Source organism: Salvelinus alpinus, chromosome 5 (genome assembly GCF_045679555.1).
Source record: "Salvelinus alpinus chromosome 5, SLU_Salpinus.1, whole genome shotgun sequence".
NCBI classification, from domain to species: domain Eukaryota; kingdom Metazoa; phylum Chordata; class Actinopteri; order Salmoniformes; family Salmonidae; genus Salvelinus; species Salvelinus alpinus.
Genome location: NC_092090.1, coordinates 51,635,821 through 51,658,165, shown reverse-complemented (window position 1 = coordinate 51,658,165; position 22,345 = coordinate 51,635,821). Strand labels below are relative to the sequence as shown.

Below are 22,345 nucleotides of genomic sequence, written 5' to 3'. Positions count from 1 at the left end.
TTGTGATCCAGTCACATATGGAACATCTGACATGCAAAGTTCAATTGGGTAATGTTGAGCCCCCAGCTCCTGTCTGTTGAGTAATGTTGGGTAATGTTGAGCCCCCAGCTCCTGCCTAAACATATACAGTGGTGACACGTCATTTTGAGCCCCACATTTTTAGCAAAAAATGGGAGGGGGTGCTTTCCTGTTTTGCACGTTATTTTGGCATTAATATGTGTCACATATCAGATTGCAAACAATGTAAAAATGAATATATATATAATTGAGTTAATGTGTGAAAGTTAAATATTTCCCAAATTTTGGGGGGGGAATTTGCCGCTCTGCCTTTTCAGTGGAATGTGGGAGGAGTTCCGCTAGCGGAACCCCTGTCCTAGACAGGTTATTAACTTGTGTTGCAACCACTTTTCCCAGCAACATTTTTTTGTGTTCAGATCACGGTACGCATGGTAGCTTGTGTCAAATATAGTGGGGTGCCCTAAAACAGCCAAAATCAAGCTCTCTTTCAAGTTGTGTGACTCAGTGAGTCAGTGATTCCAGTTTGTTTGCACGAGCCTTAAGAAGCATATTTGCTATTTTGTTAATCTCCTGTATTTTATTTTAGGGTGGGTTGGGTTAGGGCTTTGCTGCATTGTCAAGTATGTTTGTTCATCCTGTTTATTAAAAAGAAATTGATACTTTCCAGCAAATATCTCCTTGAATTTGTCCAAGAATATTAATCTTTCATTTTGACCTAATGTTGCTCATTCATGATATTGTTTTAGGGCCAGATTCAATCCGTAACGCTGAAGTTCAGCGCTATAGTATGGTTGAAATGTAATGGCAATGTTCTCTGTTCGTGGAGACTGCTTTCATGGTAAAACGTGCATATGTCAGCTCAATTGAAAATTACCTTTAAAAATAAAGCGCGCTATAGCGCTGAACTTTGGAGATACGGATTGAATTGAGTCCTTAATCTTTTAGGAAGTGATAACATTATTTGTTGTAATTGCTCCTGATAACGGCATTCTCTAGTTTAGTGCATGCTGTCACATCAGTCCCAAGCTGTTGCAGTTGTCAGGAGTCGCCTGTGTTACAATGTGTTGTCTTTCAGTTCATAAAATGAAAGATCCTTCTAGATCACCTTAGGAGTTTATTCAGTGCTGTCTCAAATACAAAAATAACCATCTCTTCATCAGACTCTAACATGAAGACATTCAACAAAGAGAAAAAAAACTCAAATTCATCATCATTCAGAAATGATTCCAAACAAATACACAGAATGGATTCAACATATCTGTTTACAAGGTTATTTATACACCAGTATTCACAACATGAAACACAAGTAGGGCTATGGCTTTAAACAAAATAGTTACTAGTGTCTTTATCCACACAATCTCCAAGTAATGACCTTGCTTTGCATGTAGCTCAGTGGGCTAACACAGTATTAAGTCACACAGACTACCTGGGCTCATTACCCTGGTAGCTGCATACAGTTTAATGTGCATCTCAGCAGTCTGTGCCTACTGTACCTACTAAAGGCTCTAGGAGAGATGAGTAAGACTGCTGAGAAAAGAGAGAAGGAGATACTGGAGAAATTAAAGCACGCAAACAATTGACAAAACATGTTAAAAAATATAGCCAAAAGATGAATTAATACTAAATCTCAGAGATTAAACATTTCACCTGAACAAGAACACACTCAGTCAAATTCACAAGAGAAATAAAACAGCAATAATTGATCGATAGATATTGACTATTGCTCCGATTATGTTTTGTTTTTCCTATTACCTTCAAGAATTGCACTTTCTTTCAAATCTATACTACTGAAGCAACTACAGTACTTCCTCTCTCACTCCTGTCTGTCTTTCATCACTGAGTCAGTGAATGTCCTGATACTACTATAGGCACCACCCTCATCGGGGAGAGTCCAGAGAGACTGGCTATTTATTCCATTAAAAGTGTAGCTATCACTGTTCTTGCTGTATAAAATTTATATTTCTATAAAATGTATATTAAACCCATGGGTACTTATGATCACATATCTTGCATAGGGAAGATCTGGTGCTTGGCTAGCTGTGCTTGGCGAAGTCGGCCACCTCCAGGGCCATGCTGACTTTCAGGCTGCCTGGCTGCTCCATGCCCAGGACAGGGTGGCATGGTTGGGTGAAGCAGTGGGCGAGGGTCCCGAGCAGCTGGCCGCGCTGGGTGTTATAGAAGGACAGACGGCCATGCTTGTAGTCTAGCAGTGTGCCAATATGAGAGGGCACCTCCCCCACGAACACATCTGACTGAACACTGCCATGGAGCAGCTCAAACCGACAACTAGAGAAAGACGTGAGGGAAGAAGAGAGAGGGAGTGAGAAAAATACATTTTGAGATAATTTCACTGTCAGTTAGCATTAGCCTAACGCAGCACTGTTTTGGTAACGTATCAATAAAGGTTGCATTAAAAAAACGCAGCAACTCAATGGTTCTCGATGGGGGTAGTACGTAGTGGGAGGACCTTTGTGATGCTCTGTTTATCCATCAGAAAAGTAATCACTTTCTCACCACACCACTATGCCCTCAGAGCAGACATATCGCTGGTTCAACACGTACCTGTGTTTTAGTTTCAACGTGATTGCAATGTCAAAATGGGCTCCATTTCACCTTACAAAAACAATGTTTTAATACTGGGCGGGGCCATACTTGCGAACATTAGAAACAGTTTAACTTTAAAGAGCAATCGGCAGTTTAAACAATAAGAATGAGTTCTCCACACCACTGTTGGGCAAATTAAAATTTGTTACCTTTATTTTACCAGGGAAGACATATTGAGACCTAGGTCTCCTTTTCAAATGAGCCCTGCACAATACAACACATAAATACACTATATACAGTACCAGTCAAAAGTTTGGACACACCTCCTCATTCAAGGGTTTATCTTTATTTTTACTATTTTCTACATTGTAGAATAATAGTGAAGACATCAAAACTATGAAATAACACATAGAATCATGTAGTAACCCAAAAAGACCTAAACAAATAAAAATATATTTTATATTTGAGATTCTTCAAAGTAGCCACCCTTTGCCTTGATGACAGCTTTGCACACTCTTGGCATTCTCTCAACCAGCTTCATGAGGTAGTCACCTGGAATGCATTTCAATTAACATGTATGCATTGTTAAAAGTTAATTTGTGGAATTTCTTTCCTTCTTAATGTGTTTGAGCCAATCAGTTGTGTTGTGACAAGGTAGGGGTGGTATACAGAAGATAGCCCTATTTGGTAAAAGACCAAGTCCATATTATGGCAAGAACAGCTCAAATAAGCAAAGAGAAATGACAGTCCATCATTACTTTAAGACATGAAGGTCAGTCAATCTGGACATTTCCAAAGAACTTTGAAGGTTTCTTCAAGTGCAGTTGAAAAAACCATCAAGTACTATGATGAAACTGGCTCTCATGAGGACCACCACAAGGAAAGGAAGAACCAGAGTTATATCTGCTGCAGAGGATAAGTTCATTAGAGTTACCAGCCTCAGAAATCAGGAATTAACTGCACCTTAGATTGCAGCCCAAATAAATGCTTCACAGAGTTCAAGGAACACACACACAATCTCAACATCAACTGTTCAGAGGAGACTGCGTGGATCAGGCCTTCATGGTCAAATTGCTGCAAGGAAACCACTACTAAAAGGACACCAATAAGAAGAAGCGACTTGCTTGTGCCAAGAAACACGAGCAACGGACATTAGACCAGGGGAAATCTGTCCTTTGGTCTGATAAGTCCAAATTTGAGATTTTTGGTTCCAACCGCCATGTCTTTGTGAGACGCAGAGTAGGTGAACGGATGATCTCCGCATGTGTGGTTCCCAGCTTGAAGCATGGAGGAGGTGTGGTGGTGCTTTGCTGGTGACACTGTCTGTGATTTATTTAGAATATAAAGGCACACTTAACCAGCATGGCTACCACAGCATTCTGCAGTGATACACGATCCCATCTGGTTTGCACTTAGTGAGACTATCATTTGTTTTTCAACAAGACAATGACTCAAAACACACCTCCAGGCCATGTAAGGGCTATTTGACCAGGGAGGAGAGTGATGGAGTGCTGCATCAGATGACCTGGCCTCCACAATCACCCGACCTCAACCCAATTGAGATGGTTTGGGATGAGTTGGACCGCAGAGTAAAGGAAAGGCAGCCAACAAGTGCTCAGCATATGTGGGAACACCTTCAAGACTGTTGGAAAAGCATTCCAGGTGACTACCTCATGAAGCTGGTTGAGAGAATGCCAAGAGTGTGCAAAGCTGTAATCAAGGCAAAGGGTTGCTACCTTGAAGAATATCAATTATATTTTGATTTACAATGGAAAGTATAGGGGCATATCCAAATCCAGCTCCCAGATTGCAATTCCTATGGCTTCCACTAGATGTCAACAGTCTTTGTTCAAGGTTTCAGGCTTGTTTCTTCCAAAACGACGAAGAATTATGAGTTTTAATACTGGGACTCAGAGTTGGAATCAGTCTGTGCGTGCACCTGCTAAAATCATTTTCCTGTTGAACATACTTCTTTCCTTATGAAATTTTATAGTTTAACTACATTTTAGGGTACCTGAGTAATACATAGAAACTTAATTTCACTTGTTTTAACAAGATTTAGCGGTATCTTTTTGGATTCTTTTCTCTGCATGTTGAACGAGTGGATTACTCAAAATCGATGCCGCCAAATAAACTGACTTTTTGGCATATAAAGAAGGATTTTATCTAACAAAGTGACACTACATGTTGTAGCTGGGACCCTTTGGATTGCAAATCAGAGGAAGATTTTCAAAAAGTGAGTATTTAAATTGCTATTTGTGATTGTGCCGGTGGAAAAATATTTTGATGTTGTGCGCCGTTTTCAAACAATCGCATGGCATGCTTTCGCTGTAATGGCTACTGTAAATCAGACAGTGCAGTTAGAATAACAATAATTTAAGCTTTTAACCGATATAAAGACACTAGTATGTACCTAAATGTTTAATATCCATAATTTGTATGATTATTTATTTGAATTGTGCGCCCTCCAGTTTCACCGGAAGCTGTCGACAGGTGCCCCGCTAGCGGGACGCCTAGCCCTAAGTCTCCTAACCTGCTATGAAGAAGTCATAGCTATAGCGAAGTGGCTTGTTTTTAGGGAATCTCATCCACGGACTTCGATTTTTGGTCAGGACCAAATCTGAACCAATCATAGGCGTCTATTTTTGGTTCAGATTTAGTCTGATCCGGACTGGCCTTGATTTGGCCCAAACATAGACATCTATGTTTGGTTTAGATTTGGTTTGGTCCCCATTCCATGCATGTCACACCCTGATCTGTTTCACCTGTCCCTGTGATTGTCTCCACCCCCTCCAGGTGTCACTTATTTTCCCCTGTGTATTTATCCCTGTGTTTCCTGTCTCTCTGTGCCAGTTTGTCTTGTATGTTTTCCAAGTCAACCAGCGTTTTTCACGTACGCCTGCTTTTTGCTATTCTCCTTTTTCTAGTCCTCCCGATTTTGAACCTTGCCCGTTTCTGGACTCTGTACCCGATTGCCTGCCTTGACTACGAGCCTGTCTGCCACTCTGTACTTCCTGGACTATGAACTGGTTTTGACCTTTTGCCTGTCCATGACCATTCTCTGGCCTACTCCTTTTGGAATAGTAAGCATTGTAAGACTACAACCATCTGCCTCCTGTGTCTGCATCTGGGTCTCAACTTGTGTCATGATAATGCATTTGGTCTATTCCAGAGCAAGCACACCTGATTAAACTTGTCAACTCATCCTCAAGCTCTTCAATCTCTCTGGATAAGAGCATCTGCTAAATGACTAAAATGAAAGCTAGTTCAGCGCTACAGCAAAATTGTGAAATGTTTGGGGGTGTGTGCTCTTCATGGATGAATCCCAGTTTCAACTGTACCAGGCAGATGGCAGACAGCGTGTATGGCGTCGTGTGGTTGAGCGATTTGCTGATGTTAATGTTGCGGACAGTGCCCCATGGTGGCGGTGGGGATAAGGTATTGGGAGGCATAAGCTACGGGCAACGAACACAATTGCATTTTATCGATGGCAATTTGAAAGCACATAGGTACCGTGACGAGATTGAGGCCCATTGTCGTGCCATTTATCCGCCGCCATCACCTCATGTTTCAGCTTGATAATGCAAGGCCCCATGTAGCAAGGGAATTCCTGTAAGCTGATAATGCATACTCACCAGACATGTCACCCGTTGAACATGTTTGGGATGCTCTGGATCAACGTGTAAGACAGTGTGTTTCAGTTCCCGCCAATATCAAGCAACGTCACACAGCCATTAGAGGAGTGGGACAACATTCCACGATCATGATCAACTCTATGCGAAGGAGATGTGGCACGCTACATGAGGCAAATGGTTGTCACAAGAGATACTGACTGGTTTTCTGATCCAAGCCCCTACCTTTTTCTTTTTACTCAACTGTGGCGAACAGATGCATATGGTTGAAGTCGGAAGTTTAAATACACTTAGGTTGGAGTCATTAAAAATAGTTTTTCAACCACTCCACACATTTCTTGTTAACAAACTATAGTTTTGGCAAGTCGGTTAGGACATCTACTTTGTGCATGACACAAGTAATTTTTCAAACAATTGTTTACAGACAGATTATTTCACCGCATCACAATTCCAGTGGGTCAGAAGTTTACATACACTAAGTTGACTGTGCCTTTAAACAGCTTGAAAATTACAGAAAACGATGTCATGTCTTTAGAAGCTTCTGATATGCTAATTGACATCATTTGAGGTGTACCTGTGGATGTATTTCGAAACCTACCTTCAAACTCAGTGCCTCTTTGCTTGACATCAAGTGAAAATCCAAAGTAATCAGCCAAGACCTCAGAAACAAATTGAGACCTCCACAAGTCTGGTTCATCCTTGGAAGCAATTTCCAAACACCTGAAGGTACCACATTAATCTGTACAAACAATAGTACGCAAGTATAAACACCATGGGACCACGCAGCCTTCATACCGCTCAGGAAGCATACCCGTTCTGTCTCCTAGAGATGAACATACTTGGTGCGAAAAGTGTAAATCAATCCCAAAACAACAGCAAAGAACCTTGTGAAGATGCTGGAGGAAACCGATACAAAAGTATCTATACCCACAGTAAAACGAGTCCTATATCGACGTAACCTGAAAGGCCGCTCAGCAAGGAAGAAGCCACTGCTCTAAAACCGCCATAAAAAAGCCAGACTACGGTTTGCAATTTCACATGGGGACAAAGATCATACTTTTTGGAGAACTGTCCTCTGGTCTGATGAAACAAAAATAGAACTGTTTGGCCATAATGACCATAATTATGTTTGGAGGAAAAAGGAGGAGGCTTTCAAGCAGAAGAACACCATCCCAACCGTGAAGCCCGGGGGTGGCAGCATCATGTTGTGGGGTGCTTTGTTGCAGGAGGGACTGGTGCACTTCACAAAATAGATGGCATCATGAGTAAGGTAAATTATGTGGATATACAGTATTGAAGCAACATCTCAAGACATCAGTCAGGAAGTTAAAGCTTGGTCACAAATGGGTCTTCCAAATGGACAATGACCCAAAGCATACTTCCAAAGTTGTGGCAAAATGGCTTAAGGACAACAAAGTCAAGGTATTGGAGTGGCCATCACAAAGCCCTGACCTCAATCCTATGGAAAATATGTGGGCAGAACTGAAAAAGCGCGTGCGAGCAAGGAGGCCTACTAACCTGACTCAGTTACACAAGCTCTGTCAGGATGAATGGGCCAAAATTCACCCAACTTATTGTGGGAAGCTTGTGAAAGGCTACCTGTAACGTTTGACCCAAATTAAACAATTTAAAAGGTAATGCTACCAAATACTATTTGAGTGTATGTAAACTTCTGACCCACTGGGAATGTGATAAAATAAATAAATGCTGAAATAAATCATTCTCTCTACTATTATTCTGACATTTCACATTCTTAAAATAAAGTGGTGATCCTAACTGACCTAAGACAGGGAATTTTTACTAGGATTAAATGTCAGGAATTGAGAAAAACTGAGTTAATTGCATTTGACTAAGGTGTATGTAAACTTCCGACTTCAACTGTATACTGTTTTTGCATTAGGACTACACACCCGATTCAAATCATCAACACTTGATAAGTTGATCGTTTGAGTCGGCTATGCAGTGCTAGGGCAAAAACTTAAATGCACCCGTTTGGATCATCAACATCAGGATTAAGAAATGATGTTCCATCTAGACTAATCACATTCCCCAACTCACTTCTCCCTGGCTACTGTATGTAGACATGATCCAACTCTGTGATCACATTGACTATAAGTCAGTTAATGTTTATTATGTGCACCTATCTCCTTTCTTTTCAGACCACAAGCATGCCTGTTAAAAACTTTCAGTGTTGTAATTCTGACACGATTGATGTTTTTCAGGTGATGGTGGTGGCGGTTTATCATAGAGATGGGCAACTCTAGTCCTCAGAATGCAATTAGTTTAATCAGGTGTGTTAGCTGGGGCAGGGTAAGTGACACCAATCAGGCCCCAGATGGCTGAAGTAACACGATGAGAATGACCAGATCGAGATGGAATCAACACTCCAGAATTATGTGATACAGGGCTCTTCTGGAGAGTTACCATCTTGTAGGTTCTCTCCAACCCTAATCTATACTGAACTAAAATAAACACAATAATTTCAAAGTTTTACTGAGTTACAGTGACATGTCTGGTGAGTATGCAGGCCATGAAAGAACTGGTTGGATATACTGCCAGTCTCGAATACGACGTTGGAGGCGGCTTATGGTAAAGAAATGAACGTTCAATTATCTGGCAACAGCTCTGTTGGACATTCAGCATGCCAATTGCACACTCCCACACCACAGCTGTGGCATTGTGTTGTGTGACAAAACTGCACATTTTAGAGTGGCCTTTTGTCCCCAGCACAAGGTGCACATTTGTGATGATCATGCTGTTTAATCAGCTTCTTGATATGCCACACCTGTCAGGTTGATGGATATTCTTGGTAAAATAGCAATGTTCACTAACAGGGACATAAACAAATTTGTGCCCAAAATTTGAGTGAAGTCCGATTTTTGAGCATATGGAACATTTCTGGTATCTTTTATTTCAGCACATGAAACATGGGACCATCACTTTACATGTTGCGTTTATATTTTTGTTAAGTATAGTTCACCTGATTCTCATAACTAGCAGGTTGATAAGCTACAGGAGGGTACTCTCCAGTAGAGCTGAACCTCCACCTTGTCGCTTGTGACCTTGCCAAATCAAATCAAATTTTACTGGTCACATACATGTCTTTAGCAGATGTTATTGTGGGTGTCGCGAAATGCATGTGCTTCTAGCTCCGACAGTGCAGTAATATCCAACAAATTCACAACATATACCCAATACAAAAAAACTAAGTAAGGAAAGGAATTAAGAATATATACACACACTACCGTTCAAAAGTTTGGGGTCACTTAGAAAAATCCTTGTGTTTTTAAGAAAAGCTCATTTTTTGTCCATTAAAATAACATCAAATTGGGCCTCCCGGGTGGCGCAGTGGTCTAGGGCACTGCATCGCAGTGCTAGCTGCGCCACCAGAGTCTCTGGGTTCGCGCCCAGGCTCTGTCGCAGCCGGCCGCGACCGGGAGGTCCGTGGGGCGACGCACAATTGGCATAGCGTCGTCCGGGTTAGGGAGGGTTTGGCCGGTAGGGATATCCTTGTCTCATCGCGCACCAGCGACTCCTGTGGCGGGCCGGGCGCAGTGCGCGCTAACCAAGGGGGCCAGGTACACGGTGTTTCCTCCGACACATTGGTGCGGCTGGCTTCCGGGTTGGAGGCGCCCTGTGTTAAGAAGCAGTGCGGCTTGGTTGGGTTGTGCTTTGGAGGACGCATGGCTTTCGACCTTCGTCTCTCCCGAGCCCGTACGGGAGTTGTAGCGATGAGACAAGATAGTAATTACTAGCGATTGGATACCACGAAAATTGGGGAGAAAATGGGAGAAAAAATATTTTAAGAAAAATATAATAATAATAATAAAAAAATAATAAAAATAAATAAAAATAACATCAAATTGATCAAAAATACAGTATGGACATTGTTAAATGTTGTAAATGACTATTGTAGCTGGAAAGGTCTGATTTTTTATGGAATATCTACATAGTCGTACAGAGGCCCATTATCAGCAACCATCGCTCTTGTATTCCAATGGCATGTTGTGTTAGCGAATCCAAGTTTATCATTTTAAAAAGCTAATTGATCATTAGAAAACCCTTTTGCAATTGTTAGCACAGCTGAAAACTGTTGTTCTGATTAAAGAAGCAAAAAAACGGTCTTCTTTAGACAAGTTGAGTATCTGGAGCATCAGCATTTGTGGGTTCGATTACAGGCAAAAAATGGCCACAAACAAAGAACTTTCTTCTGAAACTCAGTCTATACTTGTTCTGAGAAATGAAGGCTATTCCATGCGAGAAATTGCCAAGAAACTGAAGATCTTGTACACCACTGTGTACTACTCCCTTCACAGAACAGCGACAACTGGCTCTAACCAGAATAGAATGTGGAGTGGAGGTCCCGGTGCACAACTGCGCAAATACATTAGAGTGTCTAGTTTGAGACACCTAACAAGTCCTCAACTGGCAGCTTCATTAAATAAACTCAGCAAAAAAGAAACGTCCTCTCACTGTCAACTGCGTTTATTTTCAACAAACTTAACGTATTTGTATGACCATAACAAGGATTCAACAATTGAGACAAACTGAGACAAACTGAACAAGTTCCACAGACATGTAGAATGACGGACCCTCCATCCTGTACCTGTCCCGCAGGTGTGATGTTCGGATGTACCGATCATGTGCAGGTGTTGTTACACGTGGTCTGCTACTGCGAGGACGATCAGCTGTCCATCCTGTCTCCCTGTAGCGCTGTCTTAGGCGTCTCACAGTACGGACATTGCAATTTGTTGCCTTGGCCACATCTGCAGTCCTCATGCCTCCTTGCAGCATGCCTGAGGCACATTCACGCAGATGAGCAGGGACCCTGGGCAGCTTTCTTTTGGTGTTTTTCAGAGTCAGTAGAAAGGCCTCTTTAGTGTCCTAAGTTTCATAACTGTGACCTTTATTGCCTACCGTCTGTAAGCTGTTAGTGTCAGAACAACCGTTCCACAGGTGCATGTTCCATTAATTGTTTTATGGTTCATTGAAACAGTGTTTAAACCCTTTACAATGAAGATCTGTGAAGTTATTTGGATTTTTACGAATTACCTTTGAAAGACAGGGCCTTGAAAAAGTGACGTTTCTTTTTTTGCTGAGTTTAGTACCCGCAATACATCAGTTTTAACGTCAACAGTGAAGAGGTGACTCCGGGATGCTGGCACACCTCTGTCCAGTGTCTGTTCTTTTGCCCATCTTAGTCTTTAATTTTTATTGGTCAGTCTGAGATATGGCTTTTTTCTTTGCAACTCTGCCCAGAAGGCCAGGTGTTGTTTCCTACCTTCACTACCTGTGGGTGACCCGTCAGGAAGTCCAGAACCCAGTTGCACAGGGCAGGATTCAGACCCAGAGCCTCAAGCTTAATGGTGAGCTTGGAGGGTACTATGGTGTTGAATACTGAGCTATAGTCAATGAACAGCATTCTTACATAGTTATTCCTCTTGTCCAGATGGGATAGAGCAGTGTGCAGAGTGATGGCGATTGCATCGTCTGTGGATCTATTGGGGCGGTAAGCAAATTGTAGTGGTCTAGGGTGGCAGGTAAGGTAGGGGTGATATGATCTTTGACTAGTCTCTCAAAGCACTTCATGATGACTGAAGTGAGTGCTACAGGGCAATAGTAATTTAGTTCAGTTACCTTTGTCTTCTTGTGTACAGGAACAATGGTGGCCATATTGAAGCATTTGGGGACAGCAGACTGGGATAGGGAGAGATTGAATATGCCCGTAAATACACCAGTCAGCTGATCTGCGCATGCTCTGAGGACGCAGCTAGGGATGCCGTCCGGGTCGGCAGCCTTGCGAGTGTTAACACGTTTAAATGTCTTACTCACGTCGGCCACGGAGAAGGAGAGCCCAACAGTCCTAGGTAACGGGCCGCGTCGGTGGCACTGTGTTATCCTCAAAGCGGGTGAAGGTGTTTAGCTTGTCCGGAAGCAAGACGGTGTCTGCGATGTGGCTTGTTGTTTTCCTTTTATAGTCCGTGATTGTCTATAGACCCTGCCACATACGGCTCGTGTCCAAGCCGTTGAATTGCGATTGGCCCGATTGGTCAGACCAGCGTTGAAAAGTACGAAGCACGGGTACTTCCTGTTTGAGTTTCTGCCTAAAGGAAGGGAGCCGCAAAATGGAGTCGTGGTCAGATTTGCCGAAAGGAGAGCAGAGGGCCTTGTAAGCATCCCGGAAGTTTGAATAGCAGTGGTCAAGTGTTTTACCCGCGTGAGTACAACAATCGATATGTTGGTAGAACTTCAGCAGCCTAGTTCTCAAATTTGCCTTGTTAAAATACCCAGCTACAATAAATGCAGCCTCGGGATATGTGGTTTCCAGTTTGCATAAAGTCCAGTGAAGTTATTTGAGGGCTGTTGTGGTATCGGCTTGATGGGGGATATAAACGGCCGGGACTATGACCGAGGAGAATTCTCTTGGGAGATAATACAGTCGGCATTTTTTTGTGAAATATTTTAGGTTGGGTGAACAAAAGGACATGAGTTCATGTATTACAATTACACCATCGTTAATCATGAAACACACCTCCGCCCTTCTGCTTCCTGGAGAGATATTTATTCCTGTCTTCGCAATGAACTGAGAATCCCTCTGGCTGGACCGATTTCATTCCAGAGCGCCATGTTTCCGTGAAACAAAGTATTTTACAGGCCCTGATGTCTCTTTGGAAAGAAATCCTTGCCCTGAGCTCGTCAACTTTGTTATCCAAAGACTGAACATTAGCCAGTAATATACTCAGAAGCGGTGGGTGGTGTGCACACCATCTAAGTCGAACCAGCAGGCCGCTCCGAGTGCCTCTCCTCCGCCAGCGATGTTTTGGGTCGGCCTCTGGAATGAGTTCAATTGCACTGGGGAGAGTGAACAAAGGATCTGCTTCAGGGAAGTTGTATTCCTAGTCGTAATGCTGGTAGTTCTGATAAGTTACCGCCGCTCTGATATCCAACAGTTCTTCCTGGCTGTATGTAATGACAGAACATTTCCTGAGCTAATAATGTAAAAAGTACATTAAAAAACAAAATACCGCTAGTTGCGAGGCCGCCATGTCCATCGGCGCCAGACATGCATGTAATCATGTACGCTTTGGAGGGGCAAACAAAAAAAATGGGATGCATGCCAGCAAAGCCACTACACAACACTAAACAATAAATTGATTGCACTATAACGGTGACAAACGGTGCCCACAAACTGTTAGGGCCTGCATAAAGCTGTCCCAACAGCAGAGTCCCCAACACCTTACCACTGCTACACCTGGCTATCAGCGGAGCCTTGTCTGCCAGCGAAACAGTTCATTCAGCCTCATTTACTGCCTTAAAAAAAACGACTGACTTGCTAAAACAAATGTAATCATTGAATATTGTAAGAGCTTTCATTGTCTGCCCCCTAAATGTATCCTACGTTTCTGACTTGGTGTACAGGGAGTACACTAAGAATGGCCAATGTTCTGAATTCTGCCGCTGTACATTTCAAAAGTGCTGAACAAATTGTTAAATTGACTACGTCCGTCATCGCTCGCTCATTATTGTCTTAATCGAAATGACGGATTGCCTCTTATCTGTTTGTTGTCCCTTATGCCATAGCTTGTACATCTCAATTGTCAGTAGAAACCACATTTGTTTAATCACACATTCAATATACCAAATTAAAGCTACACTTGTGAATCCAGCCAACGTGTCAGATTTCAAAAATGCTTTGCGGCGAAAGCAAACAATGCTATTATCTGAGGATGGCAACCAAGCAAACAAACACAGACCATCATATTTCAACCCTCCCGGCGGGACACAAAACGCAGAAATAAAGAAATATTCATGCCTTACCTTTGACGAGCTTCTTCTGTTGGCACTCCAATATGTCCCATAAACATCACAAATGGTCCTTTTGTTCGATTAATTCCGTCGATATATATCCAAAATGTCCATTTATTTGGCGCGTTTGATCCACAAAAAAAACGGTTCCAACTTGCACAACATGACTACAAAATATCTCAAAAGTTAACTGTAAGCTTTGTCCCAACATTTCAAACTACTTTAGGTATTGTTTCACGTAAATAATCGATAAAATTGAAGACAGGATGATCTGTGTTCAATACCGGAGGAAAACAATGTGTAGCATGCTTTCTGGTCACGCGCATCTAACAAACAGTACACTTCACTGGAGCCTCATTCAATTCCTCAACCAAGCCTCATTCAAAACCTCAACCAATTTCTAAAGACTGTTGACATCCAGTGGAAGCGATAGGAACTGCAGGAAGGTCCCTTAGAAATCTGGATTCCCAATGAAAACCCATTGAAAAGAGAGTGACCTCAAAAAAGAAAAATCTGAATGGTTTGTCCTCGGGGTTTTGCCTGCCAAATAAGTTCTGTTATAGTCACAGACATGATTCAAGCAGTTTTAGAAACTTCAGAGTGTTTTCTATCCAATACTAATAATAATATGCATATATTAGCATCTGGGACTGAGTAGGAGGCAGTTTACCCTGGGCACTCTTTTCATCCAAATGTGAAGCACCATTCTGAGAAGTGGTGAAGCGTGGCTCCGATGCTCTCCGGCAGATCTACACCCCTGTCGGTCTGCAAGAAGCCCCTCATTAAATTTATTTATTACATATTAATTTATAAGGTTTTGGCTGCACCCTTCTTGGCAACTCACTATCACAATAAATCTAATTTACATTTCAAATGAAAAAAAAAAACTCACCTGGGATTTGAACTTGCTGCAAATGGCAAAAATTAACAGAACCCTAGCTCGCAATACTGAGCTCTCTCTCCAATTGAACTTTTGTGTGTGTTTTATTAATTTTGATTAGCTGATGGTGCCGTGTGACTTCTGTTAAGGACGCGCTCATAAAAAAAGTGTTAAATCACGTCTAACTACGTCAACATTTGTAATTGGCTGATACAGACTTTGTTATGTCCAGCTGGTGTCGTTAGCATAGGGCTAAGTATGTCAGGTTATGTGATGGGAAAAGCTAACAAATAGCGTTCTATCACATGCAACTACATAGTTGGTCAGTGACAAAAACTCTAAATGTAATCCATTTTAAAATCAGGCTGAACCCTTTCTGAAGGCACTGTATGCCATTGCCCCAACTGTAGACCAGGCCTTGATAGAGCTACAATCTGACTTTGTTGTCTTACAAAAACTAAATACAAAAAAAAGACTAAATACATGTTGTTCTCTCATTCTCAACAATAAATCTGATGAACTACATATTTATTCATTGGGTTTCTGCATATAAATACCTAGGCATTTGGATTGACAAGGATATAACAAAAAAATATATACTGATGAATAAAGAAATCAAACATTTACTACAAAATGTAAATAGGATCATTTTGGTCATAAAGTCAGTCATGTCCAAAACATTAGTTCCGAAGTATGTCACAACATAAATGAAGGTTGAGTTTATGTCAATGGGAAAATGTGTTTTTATAATTAAGTAGAACGCGCTCTTTATGACAGAATGTTACATTTGGGTGAAATCAAATGGTTTTTTTGACCAAGTTACTCTTCTCAAAAGGCACCGAATTGGTGAAACAACCTTTGATGTATTTTGGACATTGTTTTTTATGTTGACTACTTTAAAGACATGCTCCAGAACTTTGGCGACAACTAAATATTTTTTAAACCTCCCACTTTGGGCTGGATATGTCAAAGTGTAGTTCATACATGCATAATCTATGAGCAGAATTACTGTTTTACCTCAATTAGCCAACAAATCCCTTTTTTCTGAAAGCTGTGCTCCACCATTTTCCCTATATTTTCCCCCCACGTAGCATTTTCCCACTAGCAATTCAAGTTCTACCAACGAGCTTCAGCCCCTTGCCATTTGAGTGACATCTAGCAAAAGGCACATCATGCACACATAGCAGAGTAAAAGAGAGAGCAATGACGTGGTGCACATATGTCACATAGTATGCCATTTTCGGGAACCACTTTTGGCTCGTGAGCACTACATTCAGAACTACTGGCTAATAAGTAAACAAAAGTACCGGAGAATCTCTTTAAACATTTTCTTCTCTAGAATGGCTGGACCGATCGGCACCAAATTTAGTAAGTAGCATCTCAAACATAAAAGGCTGTAACGTAACAAAATGTGGAAAATGTCAAGGGGTCTGAATACTTTCTGAATGCACTGTACCTTTATTTAAACAGGGAGTCACCATTGACACCATGGTCTATTTCACAAGGGAGCCCCTAAATAAAAAATCAGATACAATGTAAAACAAAAATTACAGAACAAAAATATTCAAGAAATACAGTGCAAAGGTCCCCAATCAATATTTGAAATTGTCCAAGCGGCACAAAAACATCCAATTGTAATGTATTTTGTAGTTGGTTCCAGCAATGAGGTGCATTAAAACTAAGAGCGGATTTACCTAGTAGAAAAGCTTGAATGTTTTTTCCTGTCCAATAGTGCCCCCGTGTGGCCAAACACGACTTTACAAGTTCACTAGACTGACATCCATCTGAGTCAAACAGTTCGAGATATACAGTGAGCACCATAATTCATTGGACAGTGACCATTTTTTGTTATTTTGGTTCTGTACTTTAGCACTTTGAGTTTGAAAGGATACAATGATGGTGAAGTGCAGACTGTCAGCTTTAAATTTGAGGGTATTTTCATACATATCGGACGAACCGTTTAGAAATGACAGCACCTTTTGTACATGGTCCCCCATTTTAAGGTACTACAAGTATTTGTTGAACTGGCTTCACAGATGTGTGTCGTTAGGCAGGTGTATTCATTTGTGTCGTTAGTGAATGCAGAAGAGCTGTTGATGAATAGTATTGATTCTAGACTTTGCTATTGCCTTTGGAGGTTGTTGTTGGGGTGTGACACATGAGGAAGACAGCTGTGTCGATTCAAATGAAGCTGGCAGTCATAAGGCTCAGAAATGAAAATTAATCAATCAGGAACATTGCAAAAACCCTGGGCATGCCCAAGTTAACAGTTTGGTTCATCATTAACAAGAAAAAAAACTACCAGTGAACTCAATTATGTCAAAAGACCTGGTAGACATACTACCTCAAATCAGCCTGACTAACCGGTGTCTGTATGTAGCCTCGCTACTTTTATAGCCTCGCTACTGTACATAGCATGTCTTTTTACTGTCGTTTTATTTCTTTACCTACCTATTGTTCACCTAATACCTTATTTGCCCTATTGGTTAGAACCGGTAAGTAAGCATTTCACTGTAAGGTCTACCTACACCTGTTGTATTCAGCGCACGTGACAAATAATCTTTGATTTGATATTGCTTGAGAGGGTGTAGCCCTGGGCCCTTTACCCTCTTGCAAAGTCTTAACCTTGTAGGTCTTACCCTCTCACAGGAATTTGCATTTGCCCTTACGGAAGAAGAATTAATGCCAACAAATAGAATAGGGTTTCTCGCAGCTTCGCTGCTTGAACCCCTAATAGAAAAGGCTGTTGGGAAAGAGGATAGATAAGAGATTGGATATAAATAAAGGAATAGATACCTGTAGGGTGTAGGGACACAATGCAGACACCAGGATTCACTGTTCTCCCCCAGTAGGCTGTCCCTATTGGCTGTCTCATATGCCACTCCCACCCGGTATGCAGAACTTCTGGTCACATTGGTCTCCCAGTAGTGATGCCCCCTCATGGGTAACAACTCACCCAGGACAGATGGACATCTAGGGGTAAAACACACACACACACCATACTTAGCATCTCATTTATCCAGAGACCTAGCAAAATGTCAGCCAAGTAAAAGCATAACATTTGCATCAAACATTATATTACAGAGCAGCACACACATCACACAGACAGAAGATACCTGAGCAAGACAAAACTCACTCGTTAACCACATCCCCTCTCTCTGTATATGTGTCCTGGGGGTAGTACAGGGTGGTCTGGTCCTCAGACAGTTTCAGGACAGGGTGAGCCGAAGCCTTCAACAGGTGGAACCTAGTTCCTGGATACAGTGTACAGAGGTCAGTGTGTGTGGCTGTGGGTGTGTGTATGTTTGTGTATGTGCGCGCGGGTCTCGCTCTCACCCCTGGTAGATATGAGAGCAGCCTCGCTCTGTTCGCTGGCTCCAGCTTTGTTGACAGCTTTGATGTAGAACAGGTAGTTCTCATTGGGATGCAGTAGTACCCTCTGTTGTCTGCCCTGGATACCGGAGATAGACCTACACACATCCATGCACCCACCACACACACACACGAGGGATAATCATTGCTTGACATTTTTGAATGACGACATGATAGCAGTTTGTAAAGGGAAACGACGGTTACGTATGCAACCACGTTAATGTGAGCTATATGGATCACTCCAATATATTGGTATCACTGCGCGGCGGAAGGATACATCCGAGGTGAGGATTTACAGATTTACTCCCGTGTACAACTGTGTCACGGCTGGGGTCTGCCCCAATATACAGACCCCATGGCCGCGACACGTTCTCTACATAATTTTTGAGGCACCTCTAGCACCGTAGAGGTTTGGAGTGATCCATATAGCTCAAATAACTGTGGTTACATAACTAATCATCGTAATGTATCACTATATTGGATCACTCTAATATATTGGTATACCCGTACCAGATTAGTCGGTGCTAGAGGGACCTGGCCAACCAGCGGCAAAGCCCCAGCGTGGGACCGAGACGCAGGGGCTGTCAATGTGGAAGGGGAAGCAACGCCCAGGACCCAACTGCAGAGGGAGGTGCCACATTTACCCGATAGTACCTAGCAAAGGTGCAAGAGGAAGCCCACCTGGCCGCAGCACAGATATTAGTGAGGGGCACTCCTCTCAGTAGAGCCCAGGACGCAGCCACACCTCATGCTGAATGTGCCAAAACAGATCCCAGCACTGGCCTGCCAGGCAGGCGGTATGCTGTCGTAATCATGTCGACGATCCATTGAGACAAAGAGCTGGTCTGTTGTTCTCACTGACCTTGTACGCTCCACATAGGCAGCCAGTGCCACAGCATGCCAGAGGGAGGCCAAGACTCACCCGCCACTGCAGGGGGGAGGTCATAAGCAGACAGGATAAAAAGGGATGTTCACATGTCTGTCTGACAGAAACTTCAGGAAGAATGAAGGGTTGGGGCGGAGAGATACACTCCTCCCCCCAGGGTCCATCCAGTAGCACTCAGAACTCACCAAAAGAGCATGGAGCTCACCCACCCTCTTCATAGAGAGGTGTTTCAGGGAGGCAGACTTCAACGGTTCGAAAGGCGGCCAAGACCACATCCAGATCCCAGCTCGCCATTGAGCGAGTCATAGCTGGACGCAGGCAATGAACGAACAAACCCCCTTCATAAACCTGGAGACCAAGGGATGGCGCCCCACTGGCCTGTCCATCCACCCCACATGGCAGGAAGATATAGCGGCCAAATACCCTCTCAGTGTAGAGGCTGCCAAGCCCTCATCCAAGCGAGACTGCAGGTATTGGAGGACATACTGCACCCCGCATGACTCAGGCACAACCTCAATACAAGTGCACCACGAGCAGAACAATAGCCAGCGCAACTGGTATGCCGCGGTTGTAACCAGCGCCCTTGTGCTCTGCATGGTGTTCATTACACCCTCCTGTAGTCCTAACATGGACCATTGGTGCCGTTCAGTGGCCAAGCCCACAGACTGAGGCGGTGCGGCCTCGGATGCCACAGAGTTCCCCCGACCTGAGACAGCAGGTCCGGTCTTAGGGGAAGTTGCCAAGGTGTCCCAGACAACAGGAGAAGGCTGAACCAGGGTCGTCTGGGCCAGTATGGGGCCACCAGAAGCAGACAATGCTCTGCTATCCTGGTCCTGTCCAGCACAGCCTGGATCAGGGGAAAAGGGGGGAATGCCCAATCGTGAGCCAGAGTATCCAAGCCCAGAGGCCCTGGTGGCTCCGACATGGAGTACCACAGGGGGCAATGTGCATTGTCCAGGAAGGCAATGTCCCACAGGTGCTGCACCACCGAACTTGTCCCACAGGTGCTGCACCACCTGGGGATGTAGGCTCCAGTCCCAAGGTGGCAGGCCCTCCTTCGAGAGCATATCCGCTGCCACATTTAGGATGCCAGGTACATGCGCTGAGCGTAGAGACGCTAGACGTCCCTGAGCCCAGAGAAGGAGGTCCTGTGCCATAATATGGAGGCGCTGTGACCTCAGTCCACTCTGATGGTTGATGTAAGCCACCACTGTGGTGTCAACAATCCTCGGGACGTGAGAGGTGTCAGGACAGCGTCCATGCACTTTGCGAAAGTGCGGGGTGCCAAAGAGAGGCCAAAGGGAAGAACCATGAATTCGTAAGCCCTCCCTTCGAAAGCAAATCGGAGGTACTGCCAATGACCTGGGTGAACAGGAACATGGAAGTACGCATCCATCAGGTCCAGCGTCACAAACCACTGGTCCCTGGACAAGGCCTGCAACATGTGGGCTGGGGACAGCATGTGGAACCTCAGTACCATCAAGTACCCATTGAGGTTGCAGAGGTCCAGAATCAGTCTAAACCCTCCGTCACCACAAAATAAGTGGAGTAGAACCCACCTAGCGGTTCTCAAACCTGCGGATGACACCCTTGTCCAGGAGTGAGGAAATCTCTCGCTGCAGGGTTTTCTTCAGGGGGGTGGGCCACCGTGGTCCCTGAAAGATGGAGAACGGCACCAGAATTGGAGTCAGTACCCCTCGAGCACAACACCCATGGGGACTCCACACAGACCTCCCACTTTGCACTTTGAGACAGAGGCCAGGGAAGGGCGTGTCAGGGGACCTGCCGGGGCCCGCCTCTCCTCTGGTGCCCCAAGTGCATGGGTCCCCCAGGCACGTCCCTATGGCTATGGCGGTGACGGTTGACACCATCACACCTGTCACAAAGGGAAGCTCAGCCAAGCCAACAAGGCCACGGAACTGTTTGGCCATAATGACCATCGTTATGTTAGGAGGAAAAAGGGGGAGGCTTGCAAACTGAAGAACACCCTCCAACTGTGGGATGGTGTGGAAGCATCATGGGGGTGGAAGCATCATGTTGTGGGGGTGCTTTGCTGCAGGAGGGACTGGTGCACTTCACAAAATAGATGGCATCATGAGGGAAAATGATGTGGATATATTGAAGCAACATCTCAAGACATCAGTCAGGAAGGTCGCAAATGGGTCTTCCATTGAACAATGAACAATGACCCAAAGCATACTTCCAAAGTTGTGGCAAAACGGCTTAAGGACAACAAAGTCAAGGTATTGGAGTGGCCATCACAAAGCCCTAACCTCAACCCCATAGAAAATTTGTGGGCAGAACTGAAAAAGTCTGTGTGAGCAAGGAGGCCTACAAACCTGTCTCAGTTACACCAGCTCTGTCAGGAGAAATGGGCCAAAATTCACCCAACTTATTGTGGGAAGCTTGTGGAAGGCTACACGAAACATTTGCCCCAAGTTAAACAATTTAAAGGCAATGCTACCAAATACTAATTGAGTGTATGTAAACTTCTGACCCACTCGGAATGTGAGGAAAGAAATAAAAGCTGAAATCAAATCATTCTCTCTACTATTATTCTGACATTTCACATTCTTAAAATAAAGTGGTGATCCTAACTGACTTAAGACAGGGAATTTTTACTAGGATTAAATGTCAGGAATTGTGAAAAACTAAGTTTAAATGTATTTGGGTAAGGTATGTAAACTTTCGACTTCAACTGTATATGTGGCTCTCAAGTCCACATCAAAGACTCTGGGGGGGTCCCGCCTTCAGTCGCAGGTTCCACCCTGGCAGAGGCCCAGCTCTCCTGCAAGGCCTCACGGAACTCAGCAGAGATGGGGACAGATGGAGAGTCCTCACTGTCCACAAGTTGATGTCCAGTGCAGTGGCTACCCAAGTGAGTAGGCCGCTCATACCTTCTCTAGCCGCTCGGGGTGATGAAGCCCCGCTGGCGGCTTCAGATGGCCTGTCAGCCTGGTAGCTCCGCTCACATGATGAACAGTTCCAGCATCGTCTCCCAGGAACAGCCTATCACTGGCCAACAGGGAACAGCTGTCGTTGCCATCGAAGCTATCAACCTCCTGACGCAGGGCATGCGCCCTCCATTCAGGCTGGGGAGCTTGTCCCCAGCCTGAGCCCCAGCCTGGCCGACCCACTTGCGCATGGCCTCCAATCGCGCCAAGTGCAGGCATTCTAAGAACACCACACAAAACAGGCATCCAGTAT

At 43.9% G+C, this 22,345-nt stretch overlaps 1 protein-coding gene across 1 annotated transcript in view; it reads right to left on the bottom strand.

Moving 5' to 3' along the window:
- Nucleotides 1–1,112: 1,112 nt before the first annotated feature.
- The window catches only part of cmya5 (cardiomyopathy associated 5), a 64,121-nt gene continuing 42,888 nt past the window's right edge, over nucleotides 1,113–22,345 (bottom strand). The window contains exons 10-13 of the mRNA XM_071400046.1: nucleotides 18,217–18,350; nucleotides 18,017–18,134; nucleotides 17,677–17,853; nucleotides 1,113–2,304 (exon numbers count right to left, since the gene is read on the bottom strand). Of these exons, the coding sequence (XP_071256147.1) occupies nucleotides 2,052–2,304; nucleotides 17,677–17,853; nucleotides 18,017–18,134; nucleotides 18,217–18,350 (682 nt within the window). The 3' untranslated portion in view covers nucleotides 1,113–2,051. The remainder of the gene's footprint in view (nucleotides 2,305–17,676; nucleotides 17,854–18,016; nucleotides 18,135–18,216; nucleotides 18,351–22,345) is intronic.